The 21,784-nt window shown below is 43.8% G+C and overlaps 2 protein-coding genes across 4 annotated transcripts; both read left to right on the plus strand.

Moving 5' to 3' along the window:
- The first annotated feature begins 6,812 nt into the window (after positions 1-6,812).
- On the plus strand, positions 6,813-13,704 carry TRIM13 (tripartite motif containing 13). Of its 3 annotated transcripts, none has more exons than XM_072850262.1 (2): positions 6,813-6,831; positions 11,270-13,704. In XM_072850262.1, the coding sequence occupies exon 2, from the start codon at positions 11,273-11,275 to the stop codon at positions 12,500-12,502; it is 1,230 nt and encodes a 409-aa protein (XP_072706363.1). In that variant the 5' UTR covers positions 6,813-6,831; positions 11,270-11,272; the 3' UTR covers positions 12,503-13,704. The 3 variants fall into 3 exon arrangements, with proteins under 3 accessions (XP_072706363.1, XP_072706361.1, XP_072706360.1); XM_072850260.1 differs by lacking the exon at positions 6,813-6,831 and adding an exon at positions 6,838-7,096; XM_072850259.1 differs by lacking the exon at positions 6,813-6,831 and adding an exon at positions 7,146-7,308 and having other exon boundaries at positions 11,270-12,502.
- Positions 13,705-13,846: 142 nt separating this feature from the next.
- KCNRG (potassium channel regulator) lies at positions 13,847-21,556 on the plus strand. Its single transcript, XM_072850263.1, has 2 exons — positions 13,847-14,775; positions 16,710-21,556. Exons 1-2 carry the CDS (start codon positions 14,183-14,185, stop codon positions 16,960-16,962), a joined length of 846 nt encoding a protein of 281 aa, XP_072706364.1. The 5' UTR covers positions 13,847-14,182; the 3' UTR covers positions 16,963-21,556.
- The last annotated feature ends 228 nt before the right edge of the window (positions 21,557-21,784 follow it).

Raw genomic sequence — 21,784 nt, forward strand, 5'->3', positions numbered from 1 at the left:
CAGTATATAACATGATGCAACTAATGTAACCCATGTGGTACAACATTATCTGTTGGGGGGGTTAAGCGGATATTCCAAAACGCTGTTAAAAGAAAACTCCATAGCAAGAAATATCTTATTGGTCTGGATGGGCTGTATCAGTCACACTTACCCCTTTACTTGAAACATGAGGTGAAACACTGTCTTTCTGAAAATTGTGCCTAAAACCAATCTGATTTTAAGAGCAGCTTTAAAATATGCTTCCTTTCTTTTATTGGACTTACTGTTACAGCCCATAAACATTTGGGGTCAAGAGCTCACTTCCTTAAAATATGCCAAATGGGATTAGTCTTGAACTTCTAAGAAGTAAATATTAGGTGGAAACTGATGTTTATTTATTTCGTATGGAGGGCATCATGATTCTCATTGGTAGCTTGTTGTTCACATAATTAGTCCCATTTAAGTCACTGCGGGATTTTTATTGTCACACACTGTGGGTTTGTTACAGTAAATGCTAAATGACAAATGTTAATATATTTAAAAAATAAAAAAACCTTAGAGAGAGACTCAACCTCCAAGTGTCTCCCCATCCAATTTTTTTCTCTGTGCCCCAGTAAGTCCTTTCTTCCCCAAAATGAGCACTGGGAAAACAAATGCGTCTTGCCACATGAAGCCAGCATTGCCAAATCAGTTGGACTCAAGGGGACAGGGCTTTGGAGAGCAGTGGCTGGCTGCGCCTTGCTGCCAGCTTCCTGCTCCGCTGCTTTCTTAACTTGAGAGGCTGGTTTTACAGGCCAGCAGACTGCCGCACTTGGTGGGGTAAAGTGCGTGCCACAGCTCAGAAAAGTTGCCGCTGCTGCTTTGGAGCACACTGAGTTCAGTGCCTATGTGCTCGGTGGGCAGGAAGCCTTGGGGGACCAAGGTCAGTGCAGCTCTCATCCCTGCGCCCATCCTGCCTCCCTCCAGGTGCAGAGCATGGCTGCTGAGCACTTTGACAGCAGCTGGTGACAGCTTGGTGTCACAATCGGTTGTGCAGGAAGAGCGGCAAAGATGTACGCGTGCCCCAAGTGAAGGCTCCGGCGCCAGACAAAATCAAGCAGATAACAACGTTGGTCCGGTGGAAGTAAGGCAAAAGTCAGCTGATCAGCTGGTAAGAAACATGGCTTATTCGTATGCCTTTCTTGGAGAATGAGGTGAGCAATTCCAGCAGGATAGTACCGTATTTGTAAATGTGCTTGTCAGCCCGTTTAGAGCATATTTGAACACCAAAATTTTTACAGTGTGCAAAGAACTGCCCCAAGGAAATGAAGATCTGAGCTCCAGTATTTAGAAGTATAATTGTGCTTGGTAATGAAGGGTTAATTCAGCTTCTGCCTTTCTTGAATCTGCATTTCTTTCACTGGGGAGGCCAAGTATTTAGGGCCCTCCCACACTGGAAGCAAAATTATGCTCAGCATGCCTAAACATGTTTGCTGCTCACAGGGTTTTAACTTTATTTCCTTGAACAGTAGCAGCAGAGACATTTTGTCTGGGAACCATGTTAGAAGAATAGGAAAAAGACCAGTCCCATCCATTTCATAAATGCAGGCGTATTTGGAGGTCCTGCTGGTGGTCATTGACTTGTTTTGTTCTCTAGCTCAGAGCTTCATTCACAAAACACAACTGTCTCTCATTAGCCCTGCAAAGTAGATCTACTGGCTGTGGACAAGTATGTTTCAGAAAGGTTCCCTGATAATGCCAAATTCATTGGGGAGAGGGGAACTCTCTCCCGTTGTTACAGCATGTAATACAACATGACTAATCAGTTCTCAGAAAAATAATTCCTCTTCGCCCTGCTAGTAAAAACCACTGGGACTTGCTTTTCCGCTGCCATGAGCTTTGTGGAGGCATTTACACCTGTGAAAACCAATGAAAAAAGTAGCTATTAAATATGCTGGAATGGATTTAGTAACGTCTCCATGCAACTTGCACAGAAGTAAATGATGGTGCAGGACTGGAAAGTCAAGGTTTGTTTATTGAAAGCAGTCCTTCCACTCCCAGGGTCAGGCCTGTGGTTTGGAAGATGATACAGACAAGGTCTCAGATGAAAAACAGGTTGTGCTTGTGCTTTTGAAATCTTCATTATAATGTGTTCTTGTGAGGATTAACATTCTGTAGGAAGTCTTCTGTTTTATACAGTTAATCTGACGCTTGCCAAGTTATAGAAGAAATTGTATATGAAAATTAATTTTGTTCCTCGTTGTTCTATTTACTTTGGAGGTCACTTCTCCTTTCCTCTTTATGCAATATAAGCAAAACCCATCGGAGCAGAGCTTTGATCTATAGGCAGTCACAAACCTCATTAAAACTGACAGGCACGCTGGCCATGCTTTGTTCAGGAAGGAGCAATTAAGTTCTCTTACGGTGTAAGATAGCTAAAAACTAGAAGCTGCTGCCCACGGCACAGGGCTACATGGCCAAGCACTAAGATGAGCTAACTCGTATGAGCAAGCACTAATTTGGGGAAAGTCAGAGAGGTTTCTCTAGGGACTGCTTGCGAACGCGGCAGCAAGAGCACAGATTGGTTGCAGCTGTGTTTGCCTGTGTGCATGTCCGGGACCGGAAACACCACGCGAGAGCCAGCAGACAGTGGGAGAAGCAGTGGTGCATGGCCCTGAGAAAAAGCCAAGGGACAGCTTCTTCTGGGCAGGCATCCTGGCTAGAGCAGCAAACTTGGACAGCCGCACAGTGCTCCCTCCCATTTGCTTCCTCTGCGTGCAAGGAAATGGGACGTGGCTGTACATTCTTTGTAAATAAATAGGATTACGCTAAGGAGATAACTGAATTCATCATCGATTTCCCACCCCTCGCGGGAAAATCTGGCAAAGTGCTGAATATTAACTGTATGGGTCAAAGTTCTGTATGTAAAACTACGGAGCTTTCCAGTACTGCTAAAATAGTCATTGGAGACCTTGCAGATATCAAGGCAGTCTCTGAAATTCAGACCTCAAAACAGCAGGTGATCATTTCAATCACTGACGATCCTTCATGGATTTTTAATGCCTGGTATTTCTACAATGCGTATTAAAAGTAGCTTTTATGGAACAATAACAAGAAACTGCTTTCTCTGATCCCTCGTTTGGAGTGTTTAATATAGTCCAGATGTATCTGTTGAAAAGAAATGTAGTCGGATACGATATAGTTGTGAAACTTTTATACATGAGGAAGGTCCTTGATACACAGAGCTGTTTTGAATAGTTCCTTTATTTGTGTTATCTCACAGCATCTTCTTACCAAGCTGCTATTGGCATCAAAGCTGCTATCGGCATCAAAGCTCTTGCAGATTTATTTCCGTATTTAGGGTCCCCACAGCAGCTACATTGTACATCTCAGATTGTCTCTCTCCATTTGAGGGTATGCTCACACCAGCACAGCAGATTAAAGCAGAGTGCTTCAAGAAGTCGCTGTCCCAACACTGGAGCATAATCTGTGTGTGCTCTGACACCTCTGCAATGGGATGCAAAGCCTTAACCTCCTTCAGTGGGAAGTAAAAGGCAGGCTTGCAGCCAAAGATAAGACTGGAAAATACCTCAACTCAGCTTTTTTCCGTGGTGTTTCACCCTAGGAGATGATTACAATCTGACAGGTCTTTGGTAGCATGGCTTCAGAGAAGTCTTACTGATGGGGAATACAAACCTGGGGAAAAAAAAAAAAGTTGCTTTTAACTCCAGCTACATTTATCAATCAGTTTTGTGTTAGACATCTTCTCCAGCACAGCACAGGGGGTGCCTGGGGCCCGGAATGAGCAGCTGGTGTGGCCGAAGGGCAAGGCTGTGTTACTTTTGGCAGCAGCACCGGCAATAGCTGGCTGGAAGCATTTGTGAAATGATGGCCTGTGGGGACACTTCTGGTTTACGCTGACGTGCGTGCAGGCTGCCACCAAAATGGGCCCTCTTGCTGGCTCATCCTGGCATCGGTGTTTGTTCGGCTGCAGGATCAGCTGGCTGCCAAAATTGATACTGCTGAAAACTTTTTTGTTTTTTTAAACTGGATTAGCTTTCAGCTCTGTTGGCAAGCAGATCTAGCCTAACATGTGGCCACATGAATGTCAGAGCCAGCGGAGAGGAGGCATCAGGAAAGCATGACTAAGGGAAGGGAAAAGGATGGAATTATCTTGTTTGCCAGTAGCATAGTCTCGGCTTGGCTTAACCCCCCATGAATCTACCTCTCAGGGTAAAATTACCTGTTACAGCTTGAGTCACATTAGTGGCTTGCTTCCACAGGAAGGGAAAAATCTTATTCCTCTTTTCCTCACTCCTCTGATGTTAGACCTGGTGATTGTCTAATCTTGCACTGAGCTGGTTTAACTCATTGAATCAGCAGAAAACTCACCCCGCCAAAGAAAAGGGAATAGCATTCTGCTGGCTTGGCGGGTTGAATCAGCTCGGTAAAGCATCTTCCGAGGCTGGCAGAGCTGGTACAGGCGAGGAGGGCAGTAGCAGTCAACTTTGAGGTTGCTGACTGAACCACAGCATACAGCTTCAGTCTCAGAAATCACCTGTCATAATGCTTAGTAGAAGAGCCACGATCTGGGTTCTTTCTGTAGTTTAAAGGTGACAATAGGCACTATCCCTTTGTCTTACAACAAACGTGGTGTTTGTCTCATAAAGCTGGAAGTTGCCACTATTTTATAATTCCTTCCAAACTCCTACCCCTGTATTTTCAACCCTCCCAGGGGTAAGTGACAGTTTTCCTAACACTTCCCTTCAAGCTGGGCCTCTCCTTGAGCCTAGATTTCCCTTGGTTTGTTTCCTTATTAGATAGGGAAACATTGCCACCAATCTACTAATGCTCTTTTCCATCAGCCAGAACTTTTCTCTGAAGCTTCAGCAAATGGCCTCTGATGCTGCTTCGGGAAGACACTCTGTGCTCTCCAATGCAGGAGTGCAAGCTCATAAGCAAACTGCTATTGAAAAACCTCTATAAACACCAAAGAGTTTAAAAGAGTATAGAAAGATGGACTTACATGTGTGCAAAACAGTTGGTCGTGTGCAACTCTGTCAGTCAGCTAGAAGTAGTAAAATGCCCAAATTCTATTTGATCACGCTCAGGACAGCCATGGTACACTTACACACAGTGCTGGCTGGGCGCTGTCTCTATGCACCAAGCACAGAAATCCCTTCTGCGTTTGCCCAGAAGTTTAAGCTTTCATCTTTGACAGAAGAAAGCCCAGGCAAGGAGGGACAAGAACATTTTCAGATGGTCCTAATGAAGAAGAGATATCCCGGGCAGGCAGGTGTCCACTCTTATGCCCATACAGCTCCTTCTTTATTTATAAGGAGACAGAGTAGGACCAGCCCAAAAAATTAATGGAGAATAAAATGTACTCTAAAAATGTATTAGGAAAAAAGTTATACGAGAAATATATGAACTTAATAATGAGTGAGGAGTCTAAAACACCATGTTGTTGTTAATATCTTTAACCATGAAATTACAGAGATTAGTAGAATCAGGAAATTCTTGATATAAAAATGACTGTTGGAAAAGTGAAGACAAGGGGTACTTGGAAAACTTAAATGCGCAAGCATTGGGATATCACTTGAACACAAATTGGGTAGCTGAGGAATGGATTACGCTGTCACTTTTCAGAAACGACCTGGAATTACTTGTTTAATAAATGGCAAAGAAGATGCTGGACAACTAAGAAGAAAGAAGCAGGATGCTGAAGTGCACCTGAAGGTCGTGGTTGCTCTTATGCAGCAACTCTACCTTCTGGGGCCACTCCAGTAGATAGTGGATGAAATGCCCAAGCGTGTGAGGACTCTGAAGGGGATTTTTGAAAATACTTGTCCTTGATCAAACTCTTCCCGTTGAGTCCAGCTGAGAGGGCAGGCCAGCTCGGGTGGAGGCAGCAGGAGGGAAGGCAAGGAAGAGGAGCGCTCTTCCTCTTCTGGCTGCAGTAAGTTGGGGAACCACAGTCTCGATGTGTTATTGAATGGCTTTTAAAATCCAGATCCCTAAGCAATCGGAAGAAAGATGTCAGCTGCGTGAGAGAGCTTCATTTGATAGAAATACGGTCTAGCCTGTGCTGTTACTTGTGTGGGTAGTCCTGAATGTGAATAGTCTCCCCTGTGCTGATGAATGACGTGACTGCAGTGGGTGAGTGAAGAGTAGGGGAGTGACAGGGACGCAGGAGGCAGAGTATGTGCGTTTCAGAACAGCTTTTGATGTAGCATTTCACAGAGTCTAACTCAAAAGTAAGTTCAGTTTGGCTTTGATGTTATGTTGACTGAGAACGAACAGAAAGACTGCTAAAAAGATAAAAATCACAAAGATTCTCCGCAGTCTCAGCACTTCCAGCCGCAGTTTCATAGTCCTGTAACTAGGCGGACGCGGGATCCCTCCTGCTCTGTCTCCCTGGGACTAGTGGGTGTTATTGCGGGAGACCTGCATGGGTTTGACAGGCCATTACTCTCCAACACATTCACCAGTAGGAAATGGTACAGGCAGTGCGTTAAAGCAAATACGAATGCGTCTCCATCCTTTTACGAAGCACATAAGGATATCTAGCTAAAATGATGGGGTTTTTTAATAAGTGCTTTCAGGAGGTGGAAGATGCTCAGCGGGATTGCTGCCCAGCAGCACTCCTTGTTACGCTATGCAACACGCGCCTGTGAGCTGCAGTCTAAAGTCTAATTTAGCAGAGTTAATAAACAACAGAAACCCGTAAATATCTCGGCGGAGGAACAGGCAGCCTGCTTTGGGCTGCAGACCTCGGCCGCCGGCTTCAGACAAGCGGCATCCACCGCCTGGCTGCGAGGCCGCCCGTTCCTCTCTGCTGGCAGCCCCGGGGGCTTTCCTTGCCGCTCACAGGCAAGAGCCGCAGCAGCTCCGGCCCCGGGGCCGGATCGGCGGCCGCCGGCCAACGTGGGTGGGCGCACCCCGTCCGCGCCGGCGGGCAGCAGCTCCCGGCCGATCGCTTCAGCGGGCCGGGGCCGGGGCCTGCCCACCCGTCCTGGGCCGAGCGGCGGCGGCGGCGGCGGGGCGCGGCGAGGAGGGGCGTGCGGCGGGGCGGCCGGCGGATGGCGGCCCCCGGCATTGCCCACTGCCACTGACCGCGCCGCCGCGGCTCGCCGAGGTGAGAGGGGGGCGCCGGGCCGGGCCGGGCCGGGCCGGGCCGGGCGGCGCGGGGGCGGGAGCGGGAGCGGGAGCGGGAGCGGCGGCCGGCAGCCCCGGGCCCGGAGGAGGGCGGCGGCTAGGGCCGGCCGCGGCGCCGCGCGGTGTGGGCGGCCGGGGCAGCCGGCTCCCTCCGCCTCCCCCCGGCCTCTCCGCGAGCCCCGGCCCGGGATGGTGAGTAGCGGGGGCCGGTGGCGGCGCGGGCCGCGCCGGGGGCGCCGGCGGCAAGAGGGGCAGGCCCGGCTGGGCGAGGGAAGGCCGCGGCATTGTGAGGCGGCGGCGCGGCGGGCTGCTCTCGGCCGCCGGCGGGACGCTGCGGCCGCGGCCGTTGCCGTTGGTTTCGCTCGCAGCCCTCCTCCCGCATAAGCCCCGTGCCGATTTGTTCTTTGCGGGGCTCAGGGTGAGTCCGAGGGCCGCCCTGCCGCCGAGCAGCGGTGCCCGACGGAGCGGTTGTGACCCCCGGGGAGGCCGTGGCCGGCGGCTGGGGAGCGCGGCCGGGCCTGGCGGGAATGCCATCGTTTAGGTGGGTGTCGGGGATCCCTCCCTGGCAGGAGAGGGGTTGTAACCAGAAGCAGTGAGGGAACTCCTGCCTGGACAGAGGGACAAGGAAGTGAGCGCAGGAGTGTGCGTCGGTGCTGCCCCTGCGTCCTGTGCTCAGCGGATTGTCAAACCGTGTCGATGAAACGGCATTCTTGGGGCTGTAACTGCACAGAACCAGAATTGCTTATTTCTCCAGGCCTTTCTACCTTTCTGAAGGCTGAAAGTGTTGGATCTACCTGGTACTCCTGGAAAAAACTTTGGCCATGAAATAACAGGTTTAAAGCATGGCCACTTTCATCAGCTCTTTTTGGCCGCCTGGATACCTATTGCACCTGGAGGTCAATCGTTCCATGTTAAAATGTCTATGCTGACCCTCCACTGAGGTTGCGATTCCTCTCAAAGTGGTGAGCAGAGTAAAGATGGTTGCTGCTGGAAGGAGGAGCTCCCATCTCCCTTCCTCCTGCCTTATCTGCGCAGGACCCTTTTTTGGGCTGATTCAACACACCAGTCTGACAGAAGGCTGGTGAAGTCGCTTGTAGGAGGTCCTGACAAGGACTGGGGCCCTTGCGAAGGAAGGGGGACAAGACCTCTCCTGACTGACTCGACTGCTTGTGGAAATGCAGCCTGACTCAGTCAAGTTTTATTCAGAATACTTACATGCCATTGCAGGAGACTTGTAATTCAAGAGCTATATTTTTGTTTTGTTTGAAGCTTGGTGAAATTTTGGTTTTGCTTTCAGCCTGCTGCTGGCTGATAAACCCAACTTCTGTGCTGAGAAGCATACTAGATGAATTTCTCTCTGGAGTGTGGGAAAAAGCTACTGTGGTTGTTTTTGCATTTATGGTTTGATTTGTTTTGCCATTCTTCTTCCTAATGATAAAACTCTGCAAGTTGCTCTTTCTCATGGGTGACATCTGCTGGGTTTGTACCCAGAGAGTTTACGTAGCTCAGGTGAAGGAAGAAACTGCTGTGCCTTTTGGTCTGTGTGCTACGAGTGCGGAATTCCAGGGCCATCCAAACCTGGATCAGAAGTTACACAGAGAAATTCCCAATGGAGAAGTTGAAATGTTGCTGTAGTTCCTCACACAAATACCAAGTTGCTAATACAAAGGGATATTTCAATCCACAGGCAATTTACTTGCTGAAATTAATGTCCTAAAGAAGACAGAAGTTCAGCTGTCCCAACCAGTCATACAAGTTTTCAGTATTTTTGGTTTGGTGTTACTGGTTTTGTAAGGGAGGGGGGAAGCTCGTAGTCTTGCCCATTTCTTTTTTTAAAATCCTAGGTTTTTAATGATGTCATATAATGGTTTTGAAATTCAGTTATATTTATAAAGCATAATTATTTAATTGGGTAAGTGGGGTTGGAATGCACCAGGACAGTTTTATTTGGATCATGAAACCTTTTTGTATATGTTTTTTGTATTTTTAGGAGCATGAAAGCCTTCAATGTTTGTCCTGCAATTTTGATGGAACGTGTTGTAGTAAGCATTTTCTGCAGTGGTTTGCAGTCCTCACTGTCAGGCATGCAAAGCTGCTTTTCCAGCTCCCTAACTAAGAAGTAAAATCCTCCCTGGCAAAGGAGACGGACCAGAGCAAATATTTTCTGCACTGTGAATTTCCATTTACTAAAAGATGGAGAACTGTCATTTTAGTTTTGTAGTTATTATCCTCTTAACACATGAGCAAAACTGATCTTTGTGGTGCTATCATGGCTAAAGCTGTGAGTACCAGTTGGAAGGAGGGAACTATTCACAAAGAGGAAGACTCAAGAGTATGGGGGCAAAATCGTCCTCTTCCTGTCATCCCATTGTTTTTAGCAGTAGGAAGATGACGGAAGAGAAACCTTGATTGTTCTGGCATTGAGAGGTGCTTCAAAATGACTTTCTTGTCACAGAAAATGAAGTTTCTGAATGGGATCTGCAGTCTTATAGGAAACCTTAGGTGGTAAATGGAGTCATTAGACCTTTTCTCTGGGGCTTTGTCCCTAGCTGTAATGGTGGCCGCCTTCTGCCTGATAACCTTAGTCCTGAGGATGAGTGGAAAAGCTGGCAACTTTTTCAAGCTCTCCTTATCCAAACAAGCCCGGGGAGTACCCCTCCTCCTCATCACTGGCGAAGCATGGGAGGTTTACTTATACCTGTCAAGAATGGCTCTTTTAATGTGAAGTCTTGCTGGGACTGTATCTGTCCTCTTGTGAAAGAAACTCAGAATTGACCTTGCCTTTCTTCCCTGTAGTTACCTTTGCTTTGGTGTTGATGTTATTGCTCTTCTTGTCCCGTGCAGCATGGATCTTCTCTTGCAGCTCTCCTCTTGGCTCTCATGTTTGGCACTTTATATCTCTTTGAGGGGACAGGAACCTTAGTAATAACATGAAAACTAATTAAAAGAGCTCATTCATATGCCTTACTGTCACAGAACTACTTTGATGCTCTTTTTTGTGATGCATCTTTTAATTTATAAAAGGGATTTTATCACATATCTGTATGAATATATATTGTATAATATGGAATGAATTTATACAAGGGAAACATCTTTCTAATTATAGCTCAAAACTAAGTGTTTGAGAGTTTTGGCTAATACAAACCCTCACCCATTTTGGTCTTTATTAGCTATTTGTTTTTTTAGAGCATGCTGTAAACGATAAGGTATCTGCATCTGAGAACTTGGCTTTGGTTAGAGGCACTGGGAGGGTGCTGCGCTGGGTCCCTTCACTGAGACTTTCCAGTACAAAGGGGTATATGAGAAATCCTCTTCCTGTAGGTCCTGTCCCCAAAAAGGAATTGCTGAGGCATGGATGCTGTGAGAATGGAATTGGAAATAGAGATTGCAGATGAGTAAAAATGGTTAACAGTTTTGTTTCATGATGAATTATCAAGGATTATGGGCAGTTGTTCTTTGAAATATTTTAACTTTGTGCTGAGCAGCTCAACAATAACTCATTTACTTGGTTATTTACAAATATTGCAGGAGCAAGAGAAAAGCTAACTTTTTAAGTGAGTGGTGACTCCCCTTTGTCTTTGCAGGTAGAGCAAAGAGACACATCACATATTCTGTAGCTGAAGAACTTCTGAAGCTGGGCTCTTTCAGTCACCTTTAATATTGTCTTCTTACAGTAGTGGTGCATGGGGTTTGAAACTGTAAGCTTTGGATGAGTTGAGCAAGCAGAGTGTAATCGCATCTCAGCAGGGCTGACTGGCTGGGTATCTTTTGTGAAAATGCAGTTTCTGGGTATTGCATTGGTGAAGAAAGATGTAAGTCTTGAACTGTTATTATGAGTACATGAGTTATTTTCATTCGAAGTCCTTGCTGGGTTTGGCAAGCCTTCTTTTCCTGCATTTCTAGCTGAGAATCCAAAAATGGTTCTGCCTGGACACTGAGCCATTTTTGTGCCTGCCATCTGGTGGCCAGACACCACAGCTAATTGGACTGGTTGCAAGAACCCAGTGGAGGCTCTGTCTTAAGGATACTCGAGAAGAAAGTAGATCCTTTTCTCACTGAGCCGTGTCTCGGATGGAGGTCGGTTTTTGCGTGGTTTCCCTGGAGGAGAAATAAATTTTATAAGTTCTGTTACCATCTTTCTTCTCTTTCCTAGGATATGATGGAGCTCCTAGAGGAAGATCTCACCTGTCCCATTTGCTGTAGCCTGTTTGATGATCCTCGTGTCCTGCCCTGTTCACACAATTTCTGCAGAAAGTGTTTGGAAGGAATTCTTGAGGGAAACGTGCGGAATGTGCTTTGGAGGCCGTCGCCTTTCAAATGCCCCACGTGCAGGAAGGAAACTCCCGTTACTGGAGTCAACAGCTTGCAAGTCAACTATTCCCTGAAAGGTATTGTGGAGAAGTATAACAAAATCAAAGTAACTCCGAAAATGCCCGTGTGCAAAGTGCATAGCGGGCAACCCCTTAACATTTTTTGCCGGACAGACATGCAGCTGATCTGTGGGGTTTGTGCTACCCGTGGTGACCATACAAAGCACGTGTTCTGTTCTATCGAAGAAGCTTATTCCCAGGAGAAGCGGGCTTTTGAAACCCTGTTTCAGGGCTTTGAAACTTGGCGTTGTGGAGATGCCCTCTCGCGGCTGGATACCTTAGAAACCAGTAAGAGGAAAGCTCTGCAGATGCTGACCAAAGATTCTGACAAAGTGAAGGAGTTCTTTGAGAAGCTGCAGCACACGCTGGAGCAGAAACGAAATGAGATTCTCTCTGACTTTGAGACCATGAAGCTTGCAGTGATGCAGGCCTACGATCCGGAAATCAATAAACTGAACACAATTCTGCAAGAGCAACGGATGGCTTTTAACATCGCAGAGGCCTTCAAAGATGTGTCTGAACCCATTATATTTCTGCAACAGATGCAGGAGTTCAGGGAAAAAATCAAGGTGCTCAAAGAAACCCCTTTACCTTGTTCCAGTGTGGACATCAGCCCTACCATGAAGAGCTTTGATACCAGCCAGTGGAATGGAATAAAACTAGTTGATGTGGACAAACTTTCCTTGCCTCAGGAAAACAACACTCTTAAATTCAAGATTCCCTCAGTCTTTTCGCGCAGATTTATAGTGACCTCTCTTATTTGCTTGCTTATTCTTGCTGTCACCAGAATGTCCTTTGTGGAGTCAGTCGTTGACAATCTCCAGTGCTGGAAATCTCAGTTCTTTACAATTAGCTTGTCCTATTTGGCAGATACAGTGGAGATAGCAGATCATGCAGTCTTTTACTGGGAACAGATGACAGATGGAGCTTCACTTCTAAGAGAAAAGTGTAAAAACTATACGTTGGTTGTACTGGATAATGTTGCACAGTTTGTGTGCAAATATAAACTGTTGTGAAGTCCCTGCTGAAATATAAGAACTAAGAGAGATCTGGTGAAGAAAACATAGAACTTCTTAAAATTAATTGGTTTTTTAAGATTTCCAGTGAAAACATTCAAAGATTCAAAATGTTTCCAAAACATTTGTACTGTTCACATAGTTTGAGCACTGATAAACTGGAAGATGAAATGGAGCTTTGAAAAACACATTGTTTCTGGATTCTTCTTTCAGTGGTGATTATGGAAATATTATTCACTGTAAATCATTTTTCTTACCAAAATATAGGGCCAAACAGTGTACTTAGTTTAATGTTAATGTAACTGTAGAAAGAGATAAAAAGTGTCACTTCCTAAAAGGTCATAGTTAAAAAAATTCCTAGCTGGGAGGTGGCTTGGAAAGAAGAAGAACAGTTGTGGTGATTGAGAAGAACGCTGTACTGAGAGGCTTGTTGAAGACTGCCCTTCCACTGCAAAATACAGAGTGCATCATTCACATTCTGGAACCACTTTCTATCTGAGGATGTTACTTCTCACTGAAATAGATGGGTGTATTTTTTTGTATAACCAACTGTTGTAATTATCCTGTCCATTCAGATTACTGTAGATATTGGTTATTGTTTACATGTTCTATACAAAATTATATCTTCAGGGCAAGCATAAATTCTAGGGGTAAAGAGAAATCAGTTGAGGTTGATAAGAGAAGAACAAGCCGCAAGATAGTATGTACTTTGCAGATAGTACGTACTTTGCAGATAGTACATACTTTGCAGTTTACTTTTCCAACATCAAATTGTTGGGCTAACTGAGCTGTCTTGTTAGATCCATGTTTCTCTGAAGCCACACTTTCTTAAAAAGCAGCCTTAATGTAAACAGTTTAGTGCAGTGAAAGGCACGCACGGGTCAGCCACAGGAAGGCAGCTTGCGCTGTAGCCCTGCAAAGGCGGCAGGTATAGCAGTTTCTTTCCTGTCCCTCTCTGTCTCTCCAGATCGTAATTCCAAAAGCCAGGAAAAATGATGGGATGATTCCTTGGAACAGAGTGCGTAACGTGACAGGAGTATGGATGTTGTTGGTGTTTGGAAGTGCTTTAGCATTGGAACATATATAGGCTCTCCTACTGTTACTGTATTTTTGTGTACCTTGTTTCAGGAATTAATTGAATTTTCTGAGTGTATTGACTTGGCTGTAGGATAACAGTGATTTAAAGTGAACTGTAAGCTTGAGTTCTCTGAAGTGCCCTTCTTTAAGAGCATACGATACTGAAATATATTGCTTGAAGCGCATCTAACCTCTTTTTGCAGTGGTCCTATGAACAGCAATATATAGAATGAAAACATTTAGTTGACATTTCTGGGAAACAAACGTAATGTATGCCATACTTTGGGGGTATTCATTGGCCTCTCTCAAGGTTTAATAAGGTGTGACGGTCAATTCACTGTCTTCCAGTAGTCCTTGCAAGCTGTTCATTTCAAAAATGAAACATTAAATTCCAAGAATCAAAGTTTCCAAGCAACCAAACCCTGCAAACAAAACTATTGTACATGTTATTTACATCTTTGTTGCCTGGGAATCCTGTCGCTGCTCCACACCTCACTCCAAACACTTACTAAAAGCACTGAATGGTTCTTGCAGCTGCAGATGCCTTGCAGTTTAGGAAGGATCAAGTCACAAACACGTAGATCAGAGAGTTACAATTCTTGAATGGCTGAGATAGCAATGAGTAATCAAGAGGTGGTCGTTCTGAGCGTGGGAGGTGTGAGATTTGTAACCCGGGCTTCTACCTTGCAGCAGTTCCCTGAGTCCAGGCTAGCACGGATGTTGAACAATGATGACCGGGAATTTAAACTGGTGAATGGAGAGTTTTTTGTGGACAGAGATGGAATTTTGTTTAGTTACATCATGGACTTCTTGAGGACTCTCCAGGTCTCCTTACCTACTGATTTCTCAGACTATCAGAGGCTGCAGAGAGAAGCAGAATTTTATGGGCTCTACCCTCTGGCCGACCTCCTGAGCCAGGAACACCTGCTGAAGCCGAGGCTGGAGATCTTGGAAGTGCGTTTTTCTGTCCAAGAGATGCAGGCCTTTTTCCGGATCTTTGGTTCCTGCAGTACCACTGTGGAGACACTAGCTGAACAGATCACTGTGTTTACAGGGCAGCAGTCAGGACAGAGCTGGAACAGCCCTTTTCCTTCTCAGAAACCACTCATTCCGCTTCCTTTGGAAAGACCGTCTCATCACGACATGGTTTTTCAGTGTGGTACTGACTACTCTGCTGGTGACCAGTTTGTGGCCAGGTACTCTCCCTAGTGTGACTTCTCATTATAGAAATGTCTTCGTGACTTCTAGTTCATGAAGTACACGCTACGTGCTAGCAAAGCTCATTTTAAAGAAACTATCAGACAGCTGTCTGAGAGAAAAGAAATATGTTTCTTTCTTTCTGCTAGTTTAATGTTATCTTTTTCTAGTTCTGAAGTACCTAGTTTAATTTCTGTTACACTGATATGCCTGTACTTCAACTTTCTAAAATACTGTTCTCGATGTTTGTTTCTGAGTTCTGTTGGGTCTCTCTCTCTCTCTGCTCTTTCCTCCTCACTCGCTCTCCCAGGCTTTAGAATTTCATGGCATCAATGACCTTCTAGAGGACTTGAAAAACACAGAGTAAAATGAAGCAAAGGAAACAAAATAAATAAGGAGTGAAGTACTGGGGAAGCCTAAAATCTCCAAAATCTCTCTCTAGCTCATGGTCCAAAAGACTTTCACATGGAAAAGAGGAAAAAGAGAATGGCCAAACAGGGTTAAAAACACCAGTGGAACTAAGATAGCAATTCAGGGACTGGAAAACTTTTGTAGAACCTTTTACCGGGGGGAGGGAGAAGGGGTAGATTATTAACTATATGCTACACAGTGGGTTTTCTTTGAATTCAGAGCCAGGTTCTGTTTTTATTAAGATTACTCTATATCAGTGATTTTTGTGATAGCAGTATCGTATTCTAATGACAGCTTACATTTTTTAAACAAGCTTTTGCTGGATGTCTCTATTGTATGGAGACACGTTCCTACTGTATAAGAAAATGTAACTTAATTTGTCCTCTGTAGCTGTTAGAACATCTGGAATTTTATGGAAATTTCATTAAAATATTTCCAAAAGGGTTATTCTCTCTGAATATATGAATCAACACAGCAGTCTTTTGATTATTTAAAAAAAAAAAGAATAAAGTTTATCTTTCTTCTGGCTTTCTTTAGCTAAGCAAGTAGAAGAAAAACTATTTTGCATTTGCGAAGCAACATCCATTTATGTGCCAAACCTTAGCTCTATAATGTATTACTAATTTTAATGGACTAACAATTGGTTGAGTAGGCTATGGCAACTTAAATAGCAGGGAAAATATTGCTGATTCTTTCCTTTATTTCTTCAGACTTGGTAAAAATTTTCCTCTGCGGATCAGTAGAAAAGCTTGAGTAATGAAACAAGTTGAGTTCGATTATGTTGCCTGCTGAATTTGTATCGACTTAGTCTTTGTGGTGACATGGACTCTTTCACCTTTTTTGTGCTTTCCATGAATGTTTGGTGTACTTTCCTGTGAACTGTGGAACAGTTTCACCCCTGTCAGCTTATGTATTTTGTAACAATATTTTTACCTGACTTCTGTTCCTTGAAATGTCTGGATAGATTCTTAAACTGTTCTTTATATCAAATAAAATCATTTGAGGCAATGTGAAAATGATTTTCATACTTGTTACCACAAGGCCTGCTGTACAAGGTAACTTTGCAATAAATGTCACTGTTTGTAGAGAGAGATCCCGTGTAATGAAAAGTGATGCTATTGGGGTGAATGGGACTTCACTGTCCTTTCCATCATTTACTCTTAGCTGAAAAACTGTTGCAGCATTATACAGAGCATGCCATTCACCTCTCCTCCATTAAATGAAATGAGATGGAGGTTATCACAGCTATTTCTTAAGAAAGTAAGTTTTGGTGTGGGGGTGAAAGAGAAGTGCTCCTTACCCAACATGTAACTGGATGAACTGAGAATTACTGGTCTTAGAATGAGGGAAAGAGTTAATTGTCCTCAAAGGAGGAAAAAAATATCGGGAACCTTGGTTGCTGTAAACCCATGCAACTGTGCTGACCTGCACCGTCTGAGGACCTGGTTTGTTTTAAAAAAAATGTATTCCATCCTTCAAGAAGTAATTGAAGTGTGTTGTAACTACTTTTTTCTTATTTTAGGTATGTTTCCATAAAGCCTGATAATAGAAAGCTGGTTAACGGTACTAATGTGCTAGGCCTGCTGCTTGACACTTTACTCAAAGATGGATTTCGCCTTGTAAGCACCAGGACAGTCTCCAGTGAAGAAAAAGTTGAATGCTACAGTTTTGAAAGGATGAAGAGGCCAGCAGGCCTTACCATCACGCTGAACCAAACCCCAGGGAGCTCCGGGGTAGCACAGGCAAAGAGAAGCCAAGCACAGAAAGGGAAATAAAGGCTTTTCCTTTCATCTTTTGAAGGTGGGACAGGGGTGTGTCAGCGCTATGGGCCTTTTTTGTTGGCTTGTTTGAAACTGCAACTATTGAGGGAAGTAACAAACAAACAATTTTTTTTTTTCAAGCATTCAGAAAAAAAAATTGCTTTCCTGCCTTTTACCGCTCCACCCTCTTCAACTTCAAATAAAAGAACCACAGATTCAATACTGGTTTTGTGGACCATATTCCAGCATTTTCAAGGGTTGTTTTTGTTTTTCTCTGTGGCTAAAATTTATATTAGGACTCGCAAAAAATCAGCCATTCCTTCTAGAAAATTGTTTTTATGTTCTGTGCTAATCTGTAAGTAGATTTTAAGTACATGATAATACATGCAGAAATAACAGCTTGACACAACTGTCATCCCAACAGTTTGGAGAAGTGGCTGGAGGGGGAATGCAAACCTCAATGATTGAATATTGCTTCTACTTTCAAAAGATACACGTATACTGATTCTCTTGCAATTAGCTGAAAGCAACGTAACTGAAACATCCCGAGTTGTATTGCTGTGTGCCTCTAGACATGAGAAAGTGGCTTTGTGAAGCCACCACTAGTGTCCATGAAATAATGTGTTACTGTTTCTTGCAGAATACTCCTCTGTCCTCTCCTCCCACTCCAAAGGCATTAAAGCTGCTCTTCAGTGCTGAGGATTAAATGATAAAGGTCTTCGTGAACAAAGGGTCAATTAATTTTTAGACCGTTAACTATAAAAAGAGTGAAAATGTGATAAACAGTCCTTCAGATGGAAGAGTTGGTAGAGTTTTAAACAAAATAGTACAAAGGATTTCTTAACGCTTGTTAAGTGCAAAACATATTTAGGAGGCAGGCTTGGCAGAAGTGGCTTTAAAAGCCTTGGGAATGTTAGCCCTGTACAATGCTTTGTAAAGATGCCAAAATTAACTCAGGTACCAGGAGAGGTAAGTTAATGAGGCCTTATAAATTAAGAATCTTTTGTCCTCCCTTCAAGGCAGGGAAAGAAGATAGCAATAACTTCAAAGATTCATTATTTCAATCTGATTTTTGTTGTTGATAAAACACCATCTTTCCAAAGTTACAAACAGCCAAGTAGAGCTCGTTCGGACTTTCTTGGCTGACTAATTAGATCTGGCTTTTCATTAGCTTTAGAATGTGGATTTACTACTTTATTTGCAGCACTTAAAAACGGGGGTGGGTGGTGGGAATCACCTGTCTGTTTCTTGCCCTTAGGAGTTTCAATGAAATGGATCTTCCCAGACTGGTGGTGCCACTATCAGACAGACATCTCTTGTCTTCTGCTACCACTGTAGTGCATTTTAGCTTGACACAAGTTCAGGAGTTCAGTGGCAGCAATGAGGTCCTCTAGAGTTTTTTGAGTTGAGAATAATGTGATTATGGGACTGTCTCCTAAGCTGCTTACACATTATATAATGTAATCAATGTTGAGGAACATAAGAGTGTATGCTTTCAGTTCAAAGGGGATTTTTTTTGTCAATAATGTCAATATGTTCGTATTCGTCTTGATATAAGACATTTTTTACAGTGAGAACCATCATTCACTGGAACAACCTCCTCAGGGATGTGGTGGAGTCCCCGTCGCTGGAGGTTTTCAAGATGCGATTGGACCGGGTGCTAGATCATCTCACCTAGGCTCCCTTTCCCACAAAAAGTTGGACCAGATGATCTTTCGAGGTCCCTTCCAGCCTGGCCTGTTCTATGATTCTGTGAAGACCTTCTGTGAAGGTCTGTGTCAGAAGGCCTATCATGGTGGACTTTGAGGTCAGACTGCTGATGGCAGCATTCAGGTGACACAGCAGCCAAGCTGTATGGGACGACTGTCCCGACAGGTTGCTGTACCACAAAGACAACGCTACTTGTTTTCTAAGTTAATTTTGAGGTCCATGTACTGACTTTCCATAAAAGTTCCCATTCCTCAAATTGGGATAAAACTGAAACCAATGATGATGAGTATTGAGTGAATCAATCAGTGACTGTGAACATTGTTGGTGAAGAGACTTGCCAATAATAGTGGTATTTACCAAGTAGTTTCTTACCAAGAAACACAAGACAAAAGTGATGACTTTTTACAGGGAAAGGAAAAAAAAAAATGGACTTGAGGCTGTGTTTAACATCATGCCTTAAATGATTGCTGATAGCAGCAGTGTAAACTGAGTGAGACTAGTTTCAGAACCCCTTGTAGTAACAAAATTAAGCTACTTCACCTAACGCAGAAGTAGTGAGTTTATTTTCCTTGCTGTAGCAGCCACTTTGAAAATTTACATTTGGATTACTTTTTTTAAAATAAGGTGAAAGAAAATATGAAATACCTCTATTTTTAAAAAGCCCTGGAGTTTTAACCTATGGCATCACTCATGCTCCATGGCTTTGGCAAAATGAATATTTGGTAAAACCGTTTCAGTAACAACTTGTGATGGGCTAGTGCTGAACACTTTCTGGTTCCCCTCGTGGGTTGATTTTTATTCAGCACAAACATCATGCTAAGAATGTAACACTTTGGCTCTGGAAAAATATACCAGAGCAAGGTCCTGTCCTGTAAAGAACCATACATGCTTTACCTTGACTTTGTGTAACAGCGTGCTGTGACACTATGCATCTTTTGAAGTGAAGCACATGACTGTCAGCAAGTTTGGATTCCCAAAGTTCTTCTAGCATTTATTCTCACTTAGCACTGAACTGAGAAGTGTTGCCTTCTGTCACTTGTGCACCTGCAGGGAACATGACTAGGCTCTTATACAATGCTTTTGGTTGGGTTTTTTTTTGCAACTATTGCTTAAGTGAGTTTGAAAGCATGTGCATGTGTCAGTAACCTGATAGAAATTTGGTGAAAGTGTCTGACTGAGACCAGTCGGATAACCATGACTTTTAATGGAAGATAGTTTGGTATTAAGCTGGTTCTTCAAAAGAAAGCACCTTCCTGGATTTCTTTGTACAGAAAGTGGAAGCAGCAATGGTAGACCTACAAGTGTTGTAGCTTCGAGCTACAACTAAATGGCAGTAATCATGGAGGAAGGGGTGAAAGTATGTTTGTTTGCAGACAAATGAATATAAAAATAGCATCAATTTACTAGGAGGATCTTCAGCTGCCCTCCACCTTGTAAGATTATGTAACTGTAAAGTGTTGCTGAAGCAGGATGGCAATTTTTCCGCGCCCTCTTTGGAGTGGTATGCATCGCATCCCACAGGCACTGAGGCGGTTATTTAGAAGAAGTAGTGGCTAATATTTTTACTGCGCCTTCCCTTCTGAGGTCCCGAACAGGCAGCGATGCAGCAGAGAGCAGACTGCATTGTGTATCATCCGCAGAATGGTTCACACTGGTGCATTCCACCAAAGATAACGGCTGTACAAGTAGAAGTGAGTCTGGCTGATGGAAGCCCAGATTAGCTATGAGTCTGAGTGATTTTAAAAGCCTTCTGGTCAAAACCAGATTATGTGTTAAAATGAGTACTTTCACCCACATCTTGGCAGGCAACTCGACTCTAGAATCTCACAATATGATCTCTGCTGGACTGGAGCATCTTGTTGGTGACTTGGTCCTGCTTTTGCATATGAGAGAACCAGCAGCTCTGATCACTCACATCTGGCTCTGTTTTTTATTAAATAGGAATGGGATTTTGAAACATTTAGACTTTTTTTCCCAGTGAAGTTGGAATTTGTGATCACTGACATGCTCCACTTCTTCCAGTCATTGCCAACTTTCTCAAGAGAATTCCTTTTTCCTGGGAAGGTACAAAATTTGCTGATCTCAGTAGACTTACTGCTGTATTTGCCTTTTTATTCTTCCTTGGATTCAGCAAAAATGTGCAACCTGTTCCACTGCCTGAGATGCTAGAAATTGATGGCCGTAGTGCTGGGGGGCAGCCCTCTCGCTCACTTACAGCCAGCAATGAGCTCTCTTCTGCTTTTTAACACACAAGCAGACTCCCAGAACAGTAAAATCACTAGAGGGAAAGGAAACTAAAAGGTAAGATAACGCTGTCACTCTGTCCTACATGGACTGCAGTTTACATGGCAGAAGTAGATCGTGAAATAACTTGATCGTCTGGTAGCTTGCTGCTGGATTTGCAAAAGGCAGATGATTCGGAAAGACACCACCTTATTTGTCTTATATTTTCTTTCTTATTTTAGTAACTTTTCCCTCCTTTATAGTTGGATTTCATCCTGTATTTCTATATTCAAGACTATCAAGGGCTTTACCAATAGTCTTGTGCTGCCTGTTGGATATCCCAGCAGGATAGAGGCACCACACTCTTTCTGTACCTCTGTGCTTGCACCATGTTGACTTTGTTTCATAGTAATCGATTATATTTTTGTGCTTTTAAGTAACTTTTCGTCTGCTTCTTCACATACTGGGAAGTTCTCTTGTGTCCTTCCTATCTCTTTTGGGGATATTTCATTTGTTTACCACCTGAATTGTTCAGGAATCTGCTGATACCAGGAAGGAGAGAGTCTGACGTGAAACACCTTCCTGTTCTTTGGGTATTGATTTCAATATGGCAATTCATGAGGGTTTTTGTTCTTTTAGGAAGTGCAGTCACTGCATTCTTACAGGTTCTACAGTCAGTGCCCATAAGATTGTATAATTGATTAAGAATAGAAGTTTTAATAAAGCTATTGCAATTGATACTATGCGTAGACTAAGAATGACTGATCTCTTAGCGCTGGCCTTAGTACTTGGAAGTTTTTCCCTTTACTAAATAATTCCAAACCCTTTTTCACTTCCCTGCAGAGTTGATTCCCATGAAAACAGTAGAAGACTCCACCCCAAGATGCAGTGTATGAGGAATTAA

Source organism: Ciconia boyciana, chromosome 1 (assembly GCF_034638445.1).
Source record: "Ciconia boyciana chromosome 1, ASM3463844v1, whole genome shotgun sequence".
Classification (NCBI taxonomy): domain Eukaryota; kingdom Metazoa; phylum Chordata; class Aves; order Ciconiiformes; family Ciconiidae; genus Ciconia; species Ciconia boyciana.

What these genes read in the sequence shown, in the direction of transcription:
- KCNRG (XM_072850263.1), top strand. Translation starts at nt 14,183, where the DNA reads ATGGCTGAGATAGCAATGAGTAATCAAGAGGTGGTCGTTCTGAGCGTG. An exon ending in GGTGACCAGTTTGTGGCCAG is followed by an intron (nt 14,776 to 16,709) that starts GTACTCTCCCTA and finishes TTCTTATTTTAG; the next exon opens with GTATGTTTCCATAAAGCCTG.